At 32.0% G+C, this 21722-nt stretch overlaps 4 protein-coding genes and 1 long non-coding RNA gene across 14 annotated transcripts in view; 2 read left to right on the top strand and 3 right to left on the bottom strand.

The window, feature by feature from the left end:
* LOC117222461 (long-chain fatty acid transport protein 4) overlaps positions 1-13303 on the bottom strand; it is a 28898-nt gene extending 15595 nt beyond the window's left edge. The window contains exons 1-3 of one of the 8 annotated variants that reach the window (XM_076522154.1): positions 13040-13179; positions 11766-11888; positions 6904-7147 (exon numbers count right to left, since the gene is read on the bottom strand). In XM_076522154.1, the coding sequence (XP_076378269.1) occupies positions 6904-7094 (191 nt within the window). In that variant the 5' untranslated portion in view covers positions 7095-7147; positions 11766-11888; positions 13040-13179. Of the gene's footprint in view, positions 1-6903; positions 7148-11765; positions 11889-12433; positions 12629-13039 lie in introns of those variants that run through there. The other 7 variants (XM_076522156.1, XM_076522155.1, XM_076522159.1 and 4 more) reach the window with 7 other exon arrangements.
* Positions 11463-13836, top strand: LOC117222466 (uncharacterized). The gene is made up of 2 exons (XR_013033476.1): positions 11463-11617; positions 12019-13836. It is a non-coding gene; the product is annotated as an uncharacterized LOC117222466 (long non-coding RNA).
* Positions 13837-13973: 137 nt separating this feature from the next.
* Positions 13974-18685, bottom strand: LOC117222462 (integral membrane protein 2A). Of its 3 annotated transcripts, none has more exons than XR_013033475.1 (6): positions 18401-18685; positions 17221-17694; positions 17022-17136; positions 16511-16666; positions 16228-16433; positions 13974-14252 (listed from the first exon to the last, which is right to left on the bottom strand). XR_013033475.1 is itself a non-coding variant. In XM_033474173.2 (5 exons), exons 1-5 carry the CDS (start codon positions 18479-18481, stop codon positions 16315-16317), a joined length of 945 nt encoding a protein of 314 aa, XP_033330064.1. In that variant the 5' UTR covers positions 18482-18685; the 3' UTR covers positions 15346-16314. The 3 variants fall into 3 exon arrangements, 1 of the variants encoding a protein (XP_033330064.1); XR_013033474.1 differs by lacking the exon at positions 13974-14252 and adding an exon at positions 15346-15414; XM_033474173.2 differs by lacking the exon at positions 13974-14252 and having other exon boundaries at positions 15346-16433.
* Positions 18686-19081: 396 nt separating this feature from the next.
* On the top strand, positions 19082-20385 carry LOC117222464 (U11/U12 small nuclear ribonucleoprotein 25 kDa protein). Its single transcript, XM_033474175.2, has 4 exons — positions 19082-19194; positions 19329-19579; positions 19697-20025; positions 20115-20385. The coding sequence occupies exons 3-4, from the start codon at positions 19744-19746 to the stop codon at positions 20367-20369; spliced, it is 537 nt and encodes a 178-aa protein (XP_033330066.1). The 5' UTR covers positions 19082-19194; positions 19329-19579; positions 19697-19743; the 3' UTR covers positions 20370-20385.
* Positions 20370-21677, bottom strand: LOC117222463 (distal membrane arm assembly component 2). Its single transcript, XM_033474174.2, has one exon. It carries the CDS (start codon positions 21302-21304, stop codon positions 20444-20446), a length of 861 nt encoding a protein of 286 aa, XP_033330065.2. The 5' UTR covers positions 21305-21677; the 3' UTR covers positions 20370-20443.
* Between the last annotated feature and the right edge of the window lie 45 nt (positions 21678-21722).

Raw genomic sequence — 21722 nt, 5'->3', positions numbered from 1 at the left:
AAGCTTAGCGTCAATTAGGGAGAATTTACTGTAGTTTGCGACGTCCCTAGATGTCTTGTGGCCTTTGTTGCTCGCAAATCGTGAAAAGAATCGTTTTTGGAACTTCAAATCGGAAGCCATTGTACCCAATTTATTAAGCCACACAAATTTTCTATTCTAGCATTAGAACAACGACTCGTTGCAATTCATTGGGATCCGTTTAAGAATCGTTAAACGTGAACCAGCGACAAATTGTTGACGTTTCTTACAATGTACGCAATTTTTTCACCTGCATCCTGAATTATTTATAGATCGGCGACATACTTTTCAGTCTGAATACAATGAAACGGTAACGGAAACATCATGAATCGAGGACCGTTCATTCAATAAGTAATCCTTCAATTTGTACACGTCCATGCACATGGTCTGGATTTTACACTAATATGGTCGTGTTATTATAAACAAGTGTTCATACTTGTGTTTTGTACAATCAATCCTGGATCCATGGATCTATCAAACTAAATGAAAATCAAAGAAAATCAGTGGAGTATCGCATTTTGCATATAAGCTGTTTCAACAACCGTCAACCCTTAACTGGTAAACATTGGGGTCACTCGCGACCCCAATATCGTATTTGTATTTCAGTTGTGCAGTGAAAGTTTAATGTTCCATGTTTTTATCATTTTATACCCTAGCTAAGAGAACAAAATATCAATACAGTGCCTATTTCATTTGAAGTCTATAGCGACTATATCTTACCAGTCATTTTCGTGAAAATCATTATTATAATTTATACATTAATAATAATATATAATAATATAATATATAATATATAATATATAATATATAATATATAATTTATAATATATAATATATAATATATAATATATAATATATAATATATAATATATAATATATAATATATAATATATATAATAATAAAATTTATACATTATACTAATTAAGGGTTAATCTAAACCAGCGTGACATGTTTCTCTTGGCAATTTCATTCAGTTTTCTTGCTAGCTCCCACAGAATACACTGAACAACGGCTCGTCCTCCGTAATCAGGGATATTTTTCCGGACTTCTGACCTAATGCATGATAGCTTGAGCAACATGTCTCAGGGATAATTTCCGCTTAAATCTCGGTTCATTAGCGGTAGTTGTTTGAAGAGAGTCACCAATGAGATAGCATAATATATGTATATATGTATTATTCGTTTCTAAACACGGAAGGTTGTAACTGCGACACTGTCCCCATTACCATCTAGCAGTTACGATTAGAGCTGTTACTAACTCGACTTAGAATTTATATAATTTTAATTGGTATTACGTCAGGGGTGCTACAGTCAGAAAATTGACTTATTATCGAAAACTAAAGTAATTTTCACGACCGTACTACATACATGAAAATGCTTATTATTAAAGTTAATGTAACGTAATTTTTAACTCATTTGTAAAACAATTGAAAATTATACAAATAGAATACATGAAAATGCTTGTCATCAAAATTAATGTAACATAATTTTTAACTCGTTTATAAAACAATTGATAGCTTTGTACAAATAGTAAAAGTATATGTATACAGGGTGTCCCGTATTTTATCGTACATGCTTCGTATGTACAAGTAAAAATAAGACTAAAATGTTACATAACAAAAACCCCACGAATGCTTTGTTGAGAAATTATGACAAAAATAAGAAATGTGAAAGATATAATAACGCGTCACATAGAAGAGACGAATTAATTACAAAAATCAACATCGCCTGCGAAAAGATCAGACAAAATGGTAACCGACTGAAATCAACAATAAGTCGAATAACTCGTCGATGTTAAATATTTGTGAACAAATTTAAAATCATATTTTGTAGTTTTGTCATAAATTCTTAATAAAGGACTTATGAACTTTTTGTTATATATATACTGTATTTGTTATATCATATTTTATTGTAACTTTTTTTTATTATCTTGTAGAACACACTGCCGATGTACGTAGGGAAAATTGCGGGACACCCTGTGTATTGTGGACTCGAAAGGTATTTGAACGCCACCCGATTTTCCATCGTGCCACCTAATGTTTGGATATTTTATGGCAGATTTGTTATATAGGTCGAAATTCGCATAACTTCGTTTTAAAATGTAAAGCAATAATTTATCACACGCGTTGACGCACCCGTAAGGGAATTTCTATAATTAACACAATTAGATTTAGTTCACCCGGTTCAATGTAATCTATTTTTGTTAAGCGTTTGAGAGAGCGCAGCGTCAGATCTTCGAACTTACATGTGTTAATCATTACATGCAATGTTAACCTTTACAAAGATTATTATTATTATTATTATTATATTATTATAGATACAAATAATAAGATATAAATAAATATATAGATATGATAAACATATATATATATAAATATAATAAATAATAGTAATTAATATAAAGAAATAGATATAATAAGATATATATATATATGTTTATCATATCTATATATTTATTTATATCTTATTATTTGTATCTATAATAATAATAATAATGATAATAATAATAATAATATATTATTATAAATATAATAATATATATATATATATATATATATATATAATAAATAGATATAAATAATTAATAGCTTGTTTATGTATTATCAAACAACATCGAGGACGATAAACATATATCAATCAAAAAACAATACATGGATTATAGTAACGGCAACGTCGCTTTTTAAATTCATTCTAATATTGAAATATGCCCAAATGTTACAATCAATGAAATGCAATTAACGAATTGTTGTACAAAGAAATATTAACTAAAATGTCAGAACAGAACGAATAAGAAGCAAACCAAAAATTACTTAGTATTTAATATTTATTTAGCATATTTAATAAAAATTATTCAAATGATACCCAATTTTATATCAATACCAAACACGACATACATTCAAGTGATTCCTAACAAACGAACATTTTTCAACAATTTCGTACGAACAAGTACCGATGGAGTTTCTGTCCTGTCCTCTGCGATTTTTATTTATCTCATGTCGCGTTTTTATCTGCGGCAACGGTCGCAGCCACGCTTCCAGAGTACGATTTCTCGGATTATGATCGGTCACTGACCCACGCAAGGCTGCACATGTTCGCCAAAAAGGTCCGTTAGGCAACAGAGGCGGTTCATCGACTGAAACGAGGTGATCGCGAATCGAGCGTTCGATTTCTTTAAAACGCGAACAACATCGGCGAAGAATCATGACAAAATGACGTTCTATTATTTCGAATCGATGAATTTCACTTGAAAAATGACGAGTATAGTTTTGCAGAAACAAATAGAGCTTAAAACCTGCGAAATTGTTTCTCTTGTTTTGCAGTTTGAAATAAACCTAGCGACATACATATTTTGCATGATAATTATACGGAGAAGATAGAAGCCAGGATACGCGAACGATGTTTTATTTATCGCTTTTAATGTCAAAACTGCAGTGTATTGCTCAGAATCGCGTGAAGAACGTACACATTTCATTTTTCCAATCAGTAGTCAATCAATTTCTAGCTAAAAGAACCAAATTATTAAATATTGTTCTAAACGTAGAATGTTGAAGCTACTAAAAATGTTAACTTATTGTTTTGTTCCGGGCAATATGTGATATTACAAGTACAATATGCTACGAGTATATGAAAAATACGCAGCAACGTTTATTCATCATCACATTGAACATAGTTACAGTAATTACTCCCTAATTAGCGTTCAGATTCTGCATAAAAAAATGAAAAATTTGGGAAGAGGTGACACGATTATTCGAGCTTTGCATCTCGTTTTTATAGTTGTTGACAATAACTATAAAAATATATATAATAACTATATAAATATATATTTTAATGTATTCTATAATAATATAATAATATATAATAACTAAAAACGAACCGCAAGGCTCAAATAATCGTATCTCCTCTTCCCAAATTGTTAATTTTTGTGCGCAATCTGAGCGCGAATTAGTTAGAAATTACTAACACTGCCCTCAACTCGATAAACTAGGTGCAACACGTTCAGTAATTTTAACATATCTTAGACAAAACAACGATTACATTTACATTCCCGGGCATAAAGATGTAGTACGCGTGATGTTTTTAATGTTTAGCGATATAATTGCGATAAACTAAAAAATTAGTTCTGTCAGAAAGAAGAAAATGAGAACATATGAATCGACGCGGACAAAATGATAGCACGTTTATAAAATACAGGTGAAATACATTCATACGTGCAGCACATTTATAAAATGCATTTCACGTAAATATAAATTGTAAGTAAATAAGTATGAACAAAATGCACATGTATGTATTTTTAATAACGAATGGAACGAACTTCAATCGTTCGGTTGGTTAGGTAACGATTTGCAGAAACAAATTATTCCATTCTTATGTAACGTATTTTTAAATTTATTTATCGAATTTTTAAATTCATTCACATCATCAAATTGTTTTCCTAATGCGTACACTGCTTGCGATAATAACGACCATTTTCCTATTTATATTTAAGTCGGACGAACGCGCTTGTCTTTAAAGAAACATGTACTTCGTAAAGATACTCTTGTACAATTTTCGCAATGTGTAGCAACATTATCTTCGCGAAGTATACAGGGTGTCCCTGGAATGTATGTACAAGCCGACACCAGGCGATTAATCGTAAAAAAAACATGGAAAATACATAGAATAATTTTTCTTTGTTTGGGATTTAGTTTCCGAGAAAATACGCGCGCTTACGGTTGAGATACGATTCGTCGATATATTGCCCATAGCCGCAAAAACGGCTCTCTCTCTCTCTCTCTTGCTGCAATTATTATTATAATTTATGTTACATGGAATATAGTAAATTCTCCCTAATTAACTTGACTACACTTCAGCTTGTACACAAAAATGGACGATTATTCGAGCCTTGCGAATCTTTCTTATAGTTGTTGACAATCGGTAAATAAATCCCAATAAAATGCAAATAACTTCCATTATTATCGAATAATAATTATATTAGATAATATAATATTACAATAACATATAATATATATATATAATATAATATTAATAATATTATAATAAATATATATATTATTTTTATTATATTATTATTTTATTTATTATATTACTATAAATATATATTATATAAATAATATTATAATATTAATATAATATATAATATTAGAGTTATATTAATTATATTATATTATATAATAAATATATGATATATATAATATATTATAATATAATAATATATTAGATAATAATTATGTAATTATAAATAATTATCCATTTTTATTTCCATGCTGAGCGTCAATTATCTCATTGTTCCAGACGGACCTGGTTAACCGTATAAGAAACCCTTTCTGTCCGGAAGTAACTGCAGTGTCTACAAGTAACTATAAAACGAAAGGGAAATAGTATATTGAGTTCAAATGATAATAATAATTACGTTGTCACGAATCAGAAAATTAATTTCGCACAGTGTTTTCGTAATTAGGGAACCGTAAGCAACTGCATGGTATTTTTTTGCATGAAATTATAAATACGGTACGGAGATGTACTCCATTTTTTCCCCAACGCGTTGTATGCAACATGCAATGCACATTGACATTTATAATAAGCTCGGGCAAGATAAGATTGATAAAGCAGGCGACGTGTGAAAGTTGAAAGTACGCGACAAACAGATGATAACTCTCGTTTCTCAGAGTCAACGGTCTTTCGTTTCTATGATCCGCTGCTATTCATCTACGCTTGCAGGATGCAGAAAATGCAGAAAACGTCAACATTGTTTCACGTTGTATTTGAAAAAACGAATTTCCGCAATTAACGTTGCTTTTGATTCGAATTTTTCACTTTACATCTGTTACGCGACTGTAATCGGTCAAATTTCAGACCTTCCGGGACATTCTAATATTATTTTATTCGATAAAATTGAAAATTCAAATATTACTTCGTTGTACTTTTAATTATACGCGATATAATCGACCAGTTTTCATTCATCCCTTGAACGTACTAATTATGCTTGATACATTATACTTTAGTGCGTTGTACTGTTCAAGCTGTTTGCATCGTATCAAATTACATTCTTTTGCATAAACCCATTTTGTGGTCACGACAAACTAAAAATTATATATTTGAGAAATTGAAAATAAGAAGCCGACATCAATTATTGCTCCCTAATAATTTCTTTGATCAGAAGGTGAATGAAAGGTTATTTTTGTAATAATAATTATTTAATAATTATTATAATGATAAAGTAATAAAATAAATAATAATAAAATTATTACAATAAAATAATAATATTATCATTTAATAATTATTATATTTAATAACTAACCTTTTTAACAACTTTTTTACTATCATAAAGTAGAATATATACCTTCTAAGTATACCAATTTTCTATAAACAATAATTTGTACTATCTCATCTCAACTGTTTGCCACAAATTTGTCACAGGCAAGTTTTTAAAATAATTCTTTTTGGAAGTTTCAGACTAAGTAGACTGATCTATTGATTAATAAAATAATATCTTATAATAACCTGAAACATAGCAGTCAAAAAAGGTGCTGCCTCGTCTAACTTAAAACTTAATTTCTATTACTGTACAGCGGATCTTTGTGCATTTATTACCTGTGCAAATTTGTCGAATACAAGAAAACGTATAAATAAATAAGATCTAATTTTTCTTAGGAGTAGAAAAGGGTCGTGATAGCAATCGCTATTAAAATTATTTCTCCCCTCTACTCTGTACGATCGAACAAGTTTAATTGGTCGTGTCGCGATTAGCATGTTAAATAAGAATGCGTGCTGAAAAATATGTCAGACTGTGCGAACGTCTAAATCGTATATATATATAAACCAGCCTCTCTGTGACTTTGAAGCAACTTCTACGGTAGAGTCGGTAACAAATCGCCTGGTACTTACATCACATCGCGAGGCAGCATCTTGAAGATAATGTAAAGCTTTCGATGGAACCTGCAGAGCACCGGAAGTAGCACCAAAGCAAGGAAGATCTGGGCGATCTTGTTGAACCCAGGAAAGCCGAATCTCGTCGCGACCGTGGCAACCATCGTCCCGATGATCCCCAGGGCTAACAGTAGCAGTCTGACGTCCATGTTCCAATTTTACTCACTCTACTCCACCGAATCTAGGCGGCCGTACTTCTGTACTGCGAAAGACGACACAAATTAAACCCTTATAGCCATCCGATCGCGATAACATTATAATGTGTCTACCTCCGACGAAAAATGTTGTAATCGAGTTCTTTAACGCTAAAACCACCGAGCTATAAACGCTACCGTTGTAAATTCTTTTGTAACAACGACAAGGTTGTATTATGCGCACGAACTTTGTAGAATTTCTGTTATAATCTATCCTTGAACAAAATGGTTCTCATGTAAACATTCTGATAACTACGGGAGAACTATAACAAAAAAATTAGCGCTTACGCGACGATCGTGTGCACAACAATTAACATTTCTTGAACCACTGACTTTAAAGAAACGTCATAGATTTCCGTGCGTCGAATACCGATACCAATGCCGTTCTCTGTTTCTCATCGCAGTTTTGTTCGAATCAATTCGAAGAAAGTTTACGCTATGACGGTAACAGTTATGCAATTGTTTTTGCATGATAGTGTTCTGTGGATTCTTCTAAATTGGATCGTGGAGTTTAATGTTGCAGCGGGGACACGTGAGCACGTATAAACAACGTGCGGACCGAAAACGATAAAATGCGTCCGGTCTCGCGGACATTTTCAATTTAGTTGCAAAATAAAATGCAATAAAAATGCGATTAAACATGTGCATACAATGCAATTATGTAGCATATACAGATATAGCAAATATTCGACTCACAGGCGCTGTTAACAGACGTTAAAAATCACGATTTGTTTCTAATAGAGAATCAAAATATTTTGGTGAAATGAGCGATGTCAGTACTATGCGTTAATGATAGAAAATAATAATAAATGCAATTATGATAATAAAATTCAATTATGTAGCATATACAGATATAGCAAATATTCAACTCACAGGCGCTGTTAATAGAAGTTAAAAATCACGATTTGTTTCTAATAGAGAACCAAAATATTTTGGTGAAATGAGAGTGATGTCAGTACTATGCGTTAATGATAGAAAATTGTGTCATATGTGTATTGAGACAGTAAAATAATAAATAGTAATATCCGATTCCTAAAAAAAGGGTCTCAATTTCTCTAATATATTTTCAATATAGTAGACATTGTTTCTCAAAAGATGCTTATTTAATTGTTCTATAATTAAAGAAAGTGTTAGAAAATATTAAGATGAAAATTATAGAAAGTTATTAAGTAATATGACGAGGTGTTGGTAATACTCTTGACGTTCTTTTAACGTGAATTATAATTTGAAAACTTTCGTAACACCTGGAGGTAATTGAGTATTTCCTGGAGCCCATATGACTGTATCATTCATTCAGTACGTATATCATTTCATCGATTAAACATTTCTTGTCAGTGGCAGTTTTACAATTAGACAAGTTTCAAAATCCCCACGGTATCATGTAACAGAAAAGTAACAATGTACCCGGTGTAGCCCTTATTTTAATGATTACAATTATAACATAATCATGCATATCTAGCTAAGATTTTTGTCAAGATCTGTAAGATCTATATCAACAACTCTTTTCAATGCCTTCACGAATGTTTAAGAAAATTTCATACATTCTGTTGCTTCGTTATACGCAAATATTTTTCAACGTTAACTATAAAAGTACCTTGAACATCGTTGTGCGACAACAAATTGCAGTTAAACAATTCAGTATAAAATTTGTGCTTTCGTCAGCAAGCATGCTGGTGCATTTATTCTATTATAAACAATATTATATCAACAAGCATGCTGGTGCATTTATTCTATTATAAACAATATTATATCAACAAGCATGCTGGTGCATTTATTCTATTATAAACAATATTATATCAACAAGCATGCTGGTGCATTTATTCTATTATAAACAATATTATACCAACAAGCATGCAAGTTATAGATAATTAAAGATTCCTCATTTCTCTGTGCTACTCTGTTCTTCGCTGAAATATTTTTTTCGCGAAATACACATTTTCAAGTAATCTATTATTAGCTCCAGAAACAATAACCGAGGGGAGGAAGAACGCAGAGGAAGTGGTGAGCGTCAGACTGTAAAAGCAGCTGCATGTGCCATTGCAACCCCCTTCTTATTTAGTATGGATCTCGTTGCACCGTGAACTCTATCAAACTTTCATAGTCCAACTATAGGCACTATTTTCTACAGTTCGTTTCGTCGATAAAACACGAAAACAATTATTATAGCTGTTACATTGCTCCGATTACCCATAACATTCCGTTCACGACATTCACGATCGAGAATTGTTTCTTCCGCGTGACTTATGTAGCAGCTAGGAATCTCTAATGAAGTGCTACCGGACTACTGCGCTATTGTAGTTCCTAGGTAAGAGACACGCAGTACACAACACAGTTCTGCGATCGAAATAATAAATAATATCACTACGTTCATCCCCTTAACTGATGTGGAATCTCGGACATTTGGTATTTTTTAGTGCGCCGATAAACTATAGCAAACACACGAGATTTTTGCGAACGATATTATTAATTAAGTTTACAAGCTTGAATAGATAATGATAAACCGACTGCATTTATTATACATAACCCTTCCATAAAGTTGTTTTAACAAAAACAAAATATTCCTGAGGCTTTTTCTAACAAGATGAACAAGTTAAAGATTGTTACATTTACTAGAATACCCTCGCGATATATAAAAACAGTATAATTTTCAATTATATTATCCCCTTTTTAAATTCATATCATTTGGATATGCAATAGTTAAAAATTTTACGGTTTTTGTATGTTGAAAGATGTATTAATAAATGTTGAAAACTGCAGATTCAGATTTTGTTTATTTTATTATGAAAAAGAAATTATTTATTATTATTATTATTATTATTATTATTATTATTAGTATTATTAATAGTTTATTTCCTTCTTTCGGATAAATCCCATTGTTTCTACTAATTATACAACCAACAAGATAAGCCGACATCGCCAGTTGACAACTATATTTATTGTTAGTCACATTCTCGCTGTCCCCATTTTAAATTCATATCATTTGGATATGCAATAGTTAAAAATTCTACGGTTTTTGTATGTTGAAAGATGTATTAATAAATGTTGATAACTGCAGATTCAGATTTTGTTTATTTTGTTATGAAAAAGAAATTATTTATTATTATTATTATTATTATAGTTAGTAGTTTATTTCCTTCTTTCGGATAAATCCCATTGTTTCTACTAATTATACAACCAACAAGATAAGCCGACATCGCCAGTTGACAACTCTATTTATTGTTAGTCACATTCTCGCTGTTTCAAAGTTGTTTCGGTGCACACATCCGATATTTCAGTTTCAACTCTTACAACTCAACTGAACGAATTACATTCACGTTCAAGTATTGAGTAACAATATCTGAAAAATTTCCGTTAAATGCGTCCGAGCGTTATTCATTGGCATGGCCATAAAGCACATAGTACTCGCTACTGTTAGCGGAAGCCACACTGCATTGATCGAATTCATCATCGTTTTGAATAAGAACATCTGCGTCAAAGTACTACTGTGAGCAATATGCATAACATAGATAACGTTTATTTACAATTAAACCGCGGATTTTACTAACAATTTTGTAAAACGTTTCGGGAGTATTAGAAAAAAAAATTAATAGGCAAAACGAAGCTTTACCGTTTCTAATTTCTTGAAATTAGTGTTCAAGAATGGAATCTGTAAGTATTAAAATTGAAAATCGAATGATTCATCAAATAGAACGTGCGAATCGACAATGCGTGGTTGGCAGACTTGTTTGGATTTTATGCAAAAAATGGACAAATCAAATAAAAAACATTTAAAGAAGTTACAAATATTGTTGCGTTTGTATTTCGCAATTTATGCAGACAATCTCTAATTTCTAGACTAATACGATTTTGTTTATTCACGATATCCTGCATCGAGTACGCACACATACGAAAACTGATTGCAAAGTTCATTAACGTTTATTGTTAACGTCAGTTGAAAATGTCCTAAAGTTATTATAATAATTATTATATTCCCACATTTTCGGCATGTCTCAAATTCTCTTATTGGGTCAAATAATGAATATAACAACAATTGAAATGCATTTATAATCAAGTAACGTTATTTAAAATACTTCTTTAGAAATTATTAATTGGAATAAATTTCGTCCAAGTCTGGGTTAAAGTTTTATTTGAAGAAACAACACCTTAAATGCATCGTTTTAATATTTTACGAGCATATGAGGGGCGGTGTTGCAATGGCATAACCGCATCTGCACTCCTTGGCATTCGCTGTATTAACTTCCACTACTCTCATCCCCAATTCTCTATCACCGTTTTGAATCAGTAACATATACTACTCGTTATGTGTATTTTTGCAGTTATTTACCACGTCTCGAAGATGGAACAATTCATGCGTGACACGACGATCATCGGTCTCTCCGAGGGATTAATTCGTACTATAATCTTTTACGAGGAAAAAAATGATCACCGGGCACGTGAATGGTGCACCTTGCGAGCCATTGCTCCCGTCCCAAAATTACGTAAGATAACGCGATTAATCTGTTTAATTCGCAGCCGCACGAGGTCCAACGATCAATACTTTGTATTTTACGGACACACGGGACACCGCGATCAGTCGTTTTCACCAATAACAGATTTCTAAAAATCGTTATAATAAATTCGTCATACCTCGGAATTGTCGGGATTTCTTGTGTTTCGGAATTTCGGTGCGCGTTACGCGAACTTCAAAGCACGTACAGCAAAGGAAAAACTTTCAATGCCAGTAGTAATAATTGATGTCCAGGAATTGAACTGAAAAGTATACGAATCGTTTTCAGAATTACGTCGAGTCAGACGTTGCCATCGGAAGCACGACATGGAAATTTATATTAAAAAATTTAAAAATAGATCATTTTCATTAAACATTCGGTATTTTTCGTAGGTAGAAGTGCTAATCGAACGATCACCACGAACAACATAACGTAAGCGCGTATAATAGCGTTAAAATACTACATTCCTCGAAGCATCGGCTTCACGGTGCTACAACACACATTACACAACACAAGCATCGCACCGATTTTACACCACAATAAAAGACAAACAATATTCGCCGACCAACGAAGAAGCTATTCTCTCACTGTACAAGGCATTGAAAAATTTGTCTATAGCTATCGCGAGATTGTGATTCAACGAGCATCTCAGGTGCATCAACCTAATCTTACACGAGGTACGAAAATAAATTTTCTCCTCCACTGCTGAAAGTTTACGTGTACGAAAAATCATTGCACTTCCACAAGTCGCACAACTTCAGATTTAAACACCGGTCGAAAACGTCACGATGAATTTTGATAACGTACAGGCAACCATGCAGCTGAATAAACTCGTTCCGAAGTCCTTGCCGACTCACTTTTAATCGTATCCTCGGAAACAAAGTAAATTTCGAGCATCAACTTCTGACAACTACGCTGAACGAATGACTTGTATTCGGAAATAACAATGCTCAACGTTTTCGAATCAACCGAAATATACAACGAGATATTTGCAAAGTCGCACTAGGTACCAATCAGCCAGCACCCGAATGCCACTGAAGTATCTTCAGTTATCTAGCGCATCCGCGTACCACAGTGCACCAACAATCTCTTTGTTCGCAGTTTGCACAGGATTACAGAGCAATCACTCTTTTTGTTTCGACGAGAAACGTGGCGCGTCGCGTAACAACGTTCTTTATTCGTGGGCCACGCGAAACATCGGAATATCCTTTTGTCCCCGTGAGCAACCACGGCTGCTCCCCGTGATCAATAATCCTGTAAGCCGTAGGTAAGTGAAGCTACGCGCGACGACCGCTATTTGGACACGATCTATTTATTGCGAACTCGGTGTGGTCACAACTCGGCGATCAAAACTCTGCCCGTTCGCGGAATTAACACGTGTTTTAGATATGTGTACCTTTTAGATATCTATACCTTGTAATTCAGGGACAGAGAACGAAGACGGCACGGATCGATCCTTTATACCCTGGGTGCTGCACAAGTCACCGTGAATCAATACCTCGCGTTTTCAGTGCGTAGTACTACGCCCGACGATGATACTGACAACACTAACAGCCGGCAAGGCTACTAACTGAACAGCAGGCAACGCGTTCCTCCGACTTGGCCGACACGGTATTGCGCCCACCACCAAGAATTATTCCTGTGCGGTGGTGTTCATGGCTGCAGAAAATCGAAGTTTTATTTTAACGGGACCCCTACCCAATGGCTTTCCTCCGGTTCCGCACGTTTCCGAGCAGTGCTCACTAGGCATGCCCGAACACTGCAGAATCCGACAAATTTACCTCGCCACACGAGTTCAAAATTTTCTTGCGTTTCCCGTTCAAAAGTTACTCCCAATGACCGGAAAACGATCCGGGAATTCGTTCGAAATTTCGTGGAGGATTGTACTTTAAAACAAAATTTCTATCGACATCCGACTATTCTTCTTACTAGTCAATTGTGTACACATACTTGCAAACGTGCACATTGCATACATTTCTGTTTAACGATGAGACAAAAACCGACTAGAATTGTTCTTGAATTATGATAATACGGTAATTTTGGATTTCGAATTTTTGCATGATATTTTGGATGGTTATTGGAAAATAGTAAATATGAAAGACGAGAATTTGTTTCTTGATTGAATTTTGTTTGCACGATTCTAAAATATTTGTTACAAATATGTATCAGGAGAAGAAACGAAAATAAATAGTATTTGTTGATGTTATGAATCGTAAGATTGATCACTGAATCCCGGAGATTAAACTTTGTTGCTTAAATACATTCGTGGCGTATGCATACAAAAATATTTTGTAATTCAGGATCATGTAATTCAGGTTTTATTAAGTTAATAATTTATAACAAAACATACGTAGATTGTATAATTTATTTCTTAACACTACAGTTCACAGTACATACTATTTTATTCATGTACATGATTATTTCATCAGGAAATGCATCTTTTTATTCAGTCTTTTTGCTATAAATGTTACCACAAAAACGTGGATACTATCAATTTCACCAATAAAGTTTGCATTACAATTCCTCTCCTACGGCTACAAAATACACAACATGCAACCATATGATTTACTACATATGACGCCCATTGGAGTCTAAGTAATTTGATTACTTTTTTGCTTCATAGCACCTATGAAAAATGTTCAGACAAAAAATTGAACCATTGTAATTGCGAGATACAAATTTGGTAATAACAAAAAAACATATTTTAATAGTTGACGGGAAAACTATTCTACAAAATTGAATAACTCAATGTTCTTTTGCTAACATCATTAAGATTCTTAAAAATATTGATAATATTGATGATAATAACAATAGTAATAATATACCTATACTATTACATTATCATTGTTAGTATTCCTCGAAACATTCAAACATTTTTTAAGTTTGACTTTAATTATGTTCATTTCCAAAGAAAAATTAATTATAAATATTTCTGACACAAAGTGTTTCATTACTTCGATTATTGGTTACAGAAAATTAGTTTAGATAAAGAGGTATCACATATGCATACGTCACTATGCATATACATATAATAAATTGGTGTAATTAAATCAATGTAACTATAATAAAATTATGAGGGTTAAATGTTCTACTACTACGTATATCATAAAGAATGAGAAACTAATTTTATATCTAAATATTAAAAAAAAAACGGGTGAATATTTATTTCGAAGTATTTTGCTTATACATAATTATAAGTATAGTATGTATTCTATGCTACAGAATACAAAATTTATAGTAAACAATAAAAATAATTAATTCTAGAACGGATAAAAAAATAAGAAATATGTATTAAAATATAATTGTGATTATGATATTAAACAATGCATATAGGCAAATAAATACATCGTAACAGTAGGCAAACACTTTTTTATAATAAAGGAAATGATTTCTCAAACTTTATGAAACGGTTCATTTCAAAAGACATTTTTAAATATTTTTCGACAGACAAAGTGAGTAAAGCACATTTACTTCAGTAGATTAAAAAATAATTGTCAAATATGGTATTGAAAATGTGAATGTTCATGCATATACACGTTATACAAATAGGCAGATATGATAAAATAACGCTATACCCACTTCCTTTCATATCATAAAAGACTCGTAGATAAAATGTGATGACCCAAGTTGAATTCATCAGCAAGAATATTATAACATGGAAAAGGAATTCAATATAGTGTCACTCAATCACATGCTTCAATTTTCAATCGCCACAATAATAATTTGGTCACAGCAACTTTATTATCCGTATCTTATCATCTTCGGTACATATTTTAGTGTTAGATTTCCTTCAATAAATCACATGTATTGTTATACAACATTTATTATTATCTAACAAAAAAGAATCTGTTATTACATTTATTCATGAGCAGTACTGATATGGTATGAAAGTATGTACTGTGATTAGTCTTTAAATAATCATTGATTTCAAATACACCGATAAAAAACATCTCGATTTAGTAAAAATTTTACAATTCATGAAACTCGTAGAGTTAATATTACATTTAAAAAAATCAAATGAATCCTAGTTTGTACACATATTGATAATTATGTTTCGTTAGTGCAATTATGTTTCGAGTGTACAATAATTTCAAAACGTACTTCTATATGTCTCTAAAATTACATATTAAAAGATTTATGCATAAGAAGTAGAGAAACAGAAGATAATACACTTCTACCTTATTAATAAGCACCATCAACATTTCATGGAATTTAATTACTGTTTTGCTTTAAACATAATAAATCTCTAATTACAGCAGCCACATATAACTAGTTAGCTATTTAAATTCTGATAAAACATTAGTTACATATACATTAATTAATACGTTTTATTTTTGTTATAGCTCCACTGATTCAAAGCTAAAATATGGAATGATGGGAAGACTTAACAATGTCTTAAAATGCGTTTAAAAATGAATATTTCCTTGCCTTGACAGTGAAATGTTTAGGAATGAGTGCTTTTATGTCTTGATATGGAAACGTTTATGAATGAGGATACTGAGTCATATATAATAATACTGAGTCTTTGATCATCAAATCTTTAAAGAAAAAGCAAATGACAAGAATAGAAATTATTTTTCGGATATTCATGGAGAATTTACCTAAGTTTGCTGAGCTGGATAATATTTTTATACATTGATCTACTGGTATTAAATATTCTATTATGAATCATTATAAATTCCTTTTGTTCAATTTTTTGAGCTTTTGTTATATTCTTCAATCTCATCTATGTTTAAAATATTTAATTCTATAATACTCTTCCCTGCAAATAGTCCGAATACACCATTTGATACGCTGCGCTTGAAAACTGCAATATAAAATGAACAAATTAATCTTATATTAAATATTATTTAATAATTTTATAACATTGGATATAATAATTACCATTCGAGCTACTCATATTTACTTTCGTTAACATATACTTCGGAAAATCTTGACATTCACGAGCTATATATGTTCCAACAAGGGACAAATCAGTAATTGGTGGTTTCACTACTTTCATTGTTTCTTTGATAACTTTTGTATCTACATCATAATAACCTGTAAAAGCGATTATAAATATGGTTGAAAATACATTGATGTTACTTTTTCCTAATTGGTAAAAATAAGGAAGAGGAAGATATTAAGAGAAATTTTAAACAGTCAATATGGTTATAGCAGTCAGAAACAAAATCTGTATGTTGTTTAGAATACCTCGTTCAATTTGATTCAATTAAGTTTTATAATTTTTAATTTAACAATAATTGGTGACAAAAAAGCTCTAAATAGTAACATATTGGATGCAAATTCGAAAATAACGAATTGGATTGTATACTTACCTATTGTGCTAAAAGACTATACAGAAATATTTTTAAATTAGAAGGTCATAATTTCATAGAATATAAAAAAAACTTACCACTGTACATTTTACTGAGAAGATCATACATATTACGTGGTGGCAATACACTTTGACGATTTAATGGCATCACAAAGCAACATTGCCTAACAGTGTCAATGATCCCAGTTTTGTTCTGCAGTATATATAAAATATGCATATTTATTAAAAAAGAATACCATTAACAATTTTTGAAAATAATATAATTTATCCTACATACAATGTTAAAATCATGGATAAACCGCCCTTGACGTCCACGAAAATCAGGAACATCAATATCTTCATAATCTCCATTCTCCAAATCAAGTTCAAATCGCTCCTTAAAGACATTACTTTTATGGTTGTCACCATCCATATCTTGATCTGATACTCTTGTTAGACTTTTGAGCAATGCAGGGTCTGCCAGTAATCCTTGATGAACTCCACTATTGTTACATGGTGCTTTGTTCGAACTATCATACGGAATGCTATACCATCCTGTCCTGAATCTGTGCAATTGCGTTTTAGCAAATTGTTTATATATGCACACACCTCCCACAATACCAGTCATTAGAACCATGAATCCAATAAGAAACAGCGAAAACGTTGCTGTGACATGAATGCAACGTATGTTTCTTCTGGAGAAGGTAAGCAAGTAACGTCCTACTGCATCATTTTTTGGAACTTGTGCTTCTGGGTCTGTTTTTGTATCTTCCTGTTTAAGAATATAGATTTATTTTTCAATTCATCAAATAACATATAAACGTATTATTTTTACACCAATTTTTATAACATAACTTTAGTAAAAAAGTTCACAAAAAAAAAAGTTATCTTTTCTTTCACATATATATATTCTACATCAATTAAATATTACATAATTAAAAAAAATTAAGAGTTCATTCCCAATAATATAATAAACGTCAAATTTGTTTTAATGTTTATTATCTTATATTCGAAAACACAAATCGTAAAATACAATAAATAAAGATATTTCAATAAAAAAAATATGCTTATCTATATAAAAATATTATAGATATATTTCACATTTACAATATTTGTTTAGATATCGTCGTGTACATGTACAGTCTCGTAACTGTGATAACATGTATAGATTATCGTGCAAAGAGATACATACAACCTCCTACTGCCCATTATCAAATTATGTATCATATGCGCAGTTCCCACAAAGCAAAAAGACTAGTACTGCGTATGTACTAATAAATTTATTGATAAATACATTTAGTAAAATCAACAATTTGACTCGCCAAATAATAACAAATGGAGAGTTTATTTACAAAAAAAAAAAAAAACAAACATTACACGACTCACAAATTATGGTGGCCTGTAATGAATTTCTGTATTTAAGATTATAAATGACATATTAACATGAAACTCGGTAAAAATAAATAAATAATGCTAACCGTTGCGTTTTCTTCGACAAACAACGGTTGTTCCATTTTGTCCGTCCTCTTGTCGCTAATGGCCTTTGTGATGACCGTCATCTTGGTGAATGTTTTGATATGAATCCTCTTTCGATGTAAATATCAGTACGCTTTCGGCACGATGTCCAGCTCGTTGCGTTCGATCGTTATAACTAACGATCACCGCGCTTCAACAAATGTTGCTGTAAAATAACACGATATGTACGAAGGGTCAGCACACTATACCTCACGGATTGCAGAATGAACTGCATACATACAAATGCAACCGAGATTGATCGGTGACAACCGCGCCCTCAATGCACTAATAAATGTGCAGTTTTGCCTCTTCAACGACTCATAGTTCGGAAAACACAGCACGACATTAAGGAGGTCGAAGAAAAATTATCTTTACTATGATTGGCTAACGTCTCGCAGATGCGATAGTGCTTGCTTGAGCACGAGGGCATAATATGTATAACGAGCAAGAGGGCATAATATGTATGAGACAAGGTATGGGCAGATCGAACAATAAAGTAAAATAAGCTATATGTATTATCTATCGCGTGAACATTTATACATACCTATATGACACTTCGTTTGCTTTGGTTCCGTCTTTCTTGCTGATCATTTTCCTTTTTTAAAAATCTGCGCATGATCGAGTGCGCAGTGGAAATGTGGGGATAGAATACGCGATGCCAGAGAGATCACCAAACGCAACGTTAAAGAGGTAATACTACATCAACTGCGCATGCGTGAATTTCGAGGGATCGAGACAGTCAATGTGTATATAGCCGGTAAGAAATTTGTTCTGAATTTGACATGAATCTGACCGTACGCTCTTATGTCAAATATCGAACCATCCGTTTCCACATTTCACGCCGGATTTGGCACCAACGCCTTGTTCATGCCAAATATGGACCAAATCCAGGCTAAATCTTATAGCGCTGCTACATGAGTGCGACCGACCTGCCCTCTTCAAACAATACGTTTTGCTACAAGTTCCACAAAGATTTGTCACTAATTTGACAACGCCATGTGTCAGGCGCCACATACCGAGTAGAGTGTCCTTTCAGCAGAGACTTCGCACCAAATTCAAATAAATTTCCTCGCAAAGTGTACTATCAAGTGCTTTACATGTATTTGGTCGAAACAGACTTGGCTGACCGGCTGTATATATAAGTATGTATTTAAGATTTGTTATTATACATACAGAAACATATTATGTATGTTGTATTTATGTTACGTGAAGCCAAGTGTAATGTTATTATGTATTTGTTATTTCATATTTTTTGCTAGTATTAGCTCTTCCTGCAGCGTATATAATTATACAAAGCAGGACTAAAATGCAGAGTACAATTAAGGATACCAAATCAGAAAGTCCAGAAGAATGTGACAATATATTTAAAAAAGAAGAAACAGTAAATAAGAATTCAGAACTCGATCATGAAGAACTAGTGAAACTAACTAAAGAAGCGATTAATAATGTAACTGAAAGTGATCCGCTTCTTCATGGTTTACCAATGGATGTGACAATTGAAGAACTTAAAGCCCAAATGGCAGTTGCGCAAGGGCAAGCAATAACTATATATCTAAACCGCGGAGAATTGCCAAAACTTGGAATTGTGGTAACACATCTTTTGTAATTGTTATATCTGGTTTTTCTTAGATTATAAAATAACATTGATATAATATGTGATACTTTATTTACATTTAGGTACCACCACATAATACTACAGTCTTAGACCTTAAGAAAGCTATCAAACGACATACAACATTATCATTGAAAAGAGAGAATGTGAAGCAAATAATAAGTTGGAAACGTGTGTGGAGAAAATATCATTTATGTTTTGAAAATGTGAAATTAACAGATGAAAGAGAAAATATTAAAACCTATGGAATCACAAATAAAGCAGAACTATATTATGTGAAAAGACGGAGGGAAAAAAATAAATTGACAAGAGACACCTAGTTGCATCAAAAAATAACTTATGTTTTATAAATATGTCCCAATATTTTTAAAAATTACTTTTACTACTGTACATATCAGTTATCTTCTAGAAGTTCCATTTCTACCTTTATTATTTCACATTTTAAGTATGGATTAATATCTTCTAGCATAAGACAGGTCAGCTCAAGTTCTGCAGAGTTTTGGAAATCTGTGACAATTAATTTCTTTAAATTTGGCATTTTGTATAATGCTTGTAATCCTTTTGGTGATACATTTATGCAATCTGATATGTCAAGGTGCTCTACAGCTGGGAACTCTGCAGATATTTTGTCCACAGTCCAGTCATCAATAGTACTACATCCACCGAGGTTCAGCCACCGGAGTTGTAAAAGATTGCATATGTTTTCTATGTTTTCATATAATATGGGATATCCCTTTAAATCTATTGCTTCCAAAATAAAGTCAGGATCATGAAAGTCTGGTACCAAATCAGGTTTCTTGTATCTTTCAGTTTTCTCAATCCATTCATCATTATTGTAGATCTTTACTCTTCCCTTGTTCCTTAGAATAAATAGAGCACATGCTATTTCAGCACCAAGCATCAGATTGTCGTTATATAACTTCTTTTCAGTATATTTTCTATATTCTTTTTTCATGTGTGCCCAAAAATCCGAAAAATAAAATTTGAGAAAATGATGTTTTGCAGGTGGTTCATTAGGGAATAAGATTGATTTAATAGTCACTGTTGTTTCGGGATCATCATTGTCTTCATATCTTTTGTACACTATATTAGAAAAATCATTGCGCCGTTTACGTATATTTTGTAAAAAAAAATTAACGGCTCCACTTGAATTATAGAAATTTCGTACAATGTTGACATGTAGCTTGTTATGAGATTTTATATTTCCTAAGAATTTTGTAACCATTTGAGTCGAACGCTGAACTTGACACAACATTTGATTAGCAGAATGATTGGCACAATATCTTTTACACAAATTTCTGTTTATTATGTAATAATTTTAGTTATTTTATTATTATCGTTTAATTTGTTTCCACTCTATTCATCATCGGATTTGTACAATATCTTTGTTTTAAATCCAAATGAACATACTTTAATGAAGAATGAACGTTTCTTAAACAATTGATTGTAAGTTATGTGCATACATTTTATTCAAAATTCATCCAAACAATGCTTTCGATATTATGTATAAATCAAAATATTAGAAATGAAAATACATCAAGTAAGCATACAGAAAACTCCAGTTACTCGGTATTTTTCTACATGTACATATGACATGCATACAAATTACAACCACGAATATAGTCATAGAACTCTATATTCAAGTGCACATGCGTGCACAAGTTTGTAAGTTA

This window comes from Megalopta genalis, chromosome 5 (assembly GCF_051020955.1).
Source record: "Megalopta genalis isolate 19385.01 chromosome 5, iyMegGena1_principal, whole genome shotgun sequence".
Lineage (NCBI taxonomy): Eukaryota > Metazoa > Arthropoda > Insecta > Hymenoptera > Halictidae > Megalopta > Megalopta genalis.
This window is presented reverse-complemented; position numbering and strand designations above follow the sequence as displayed.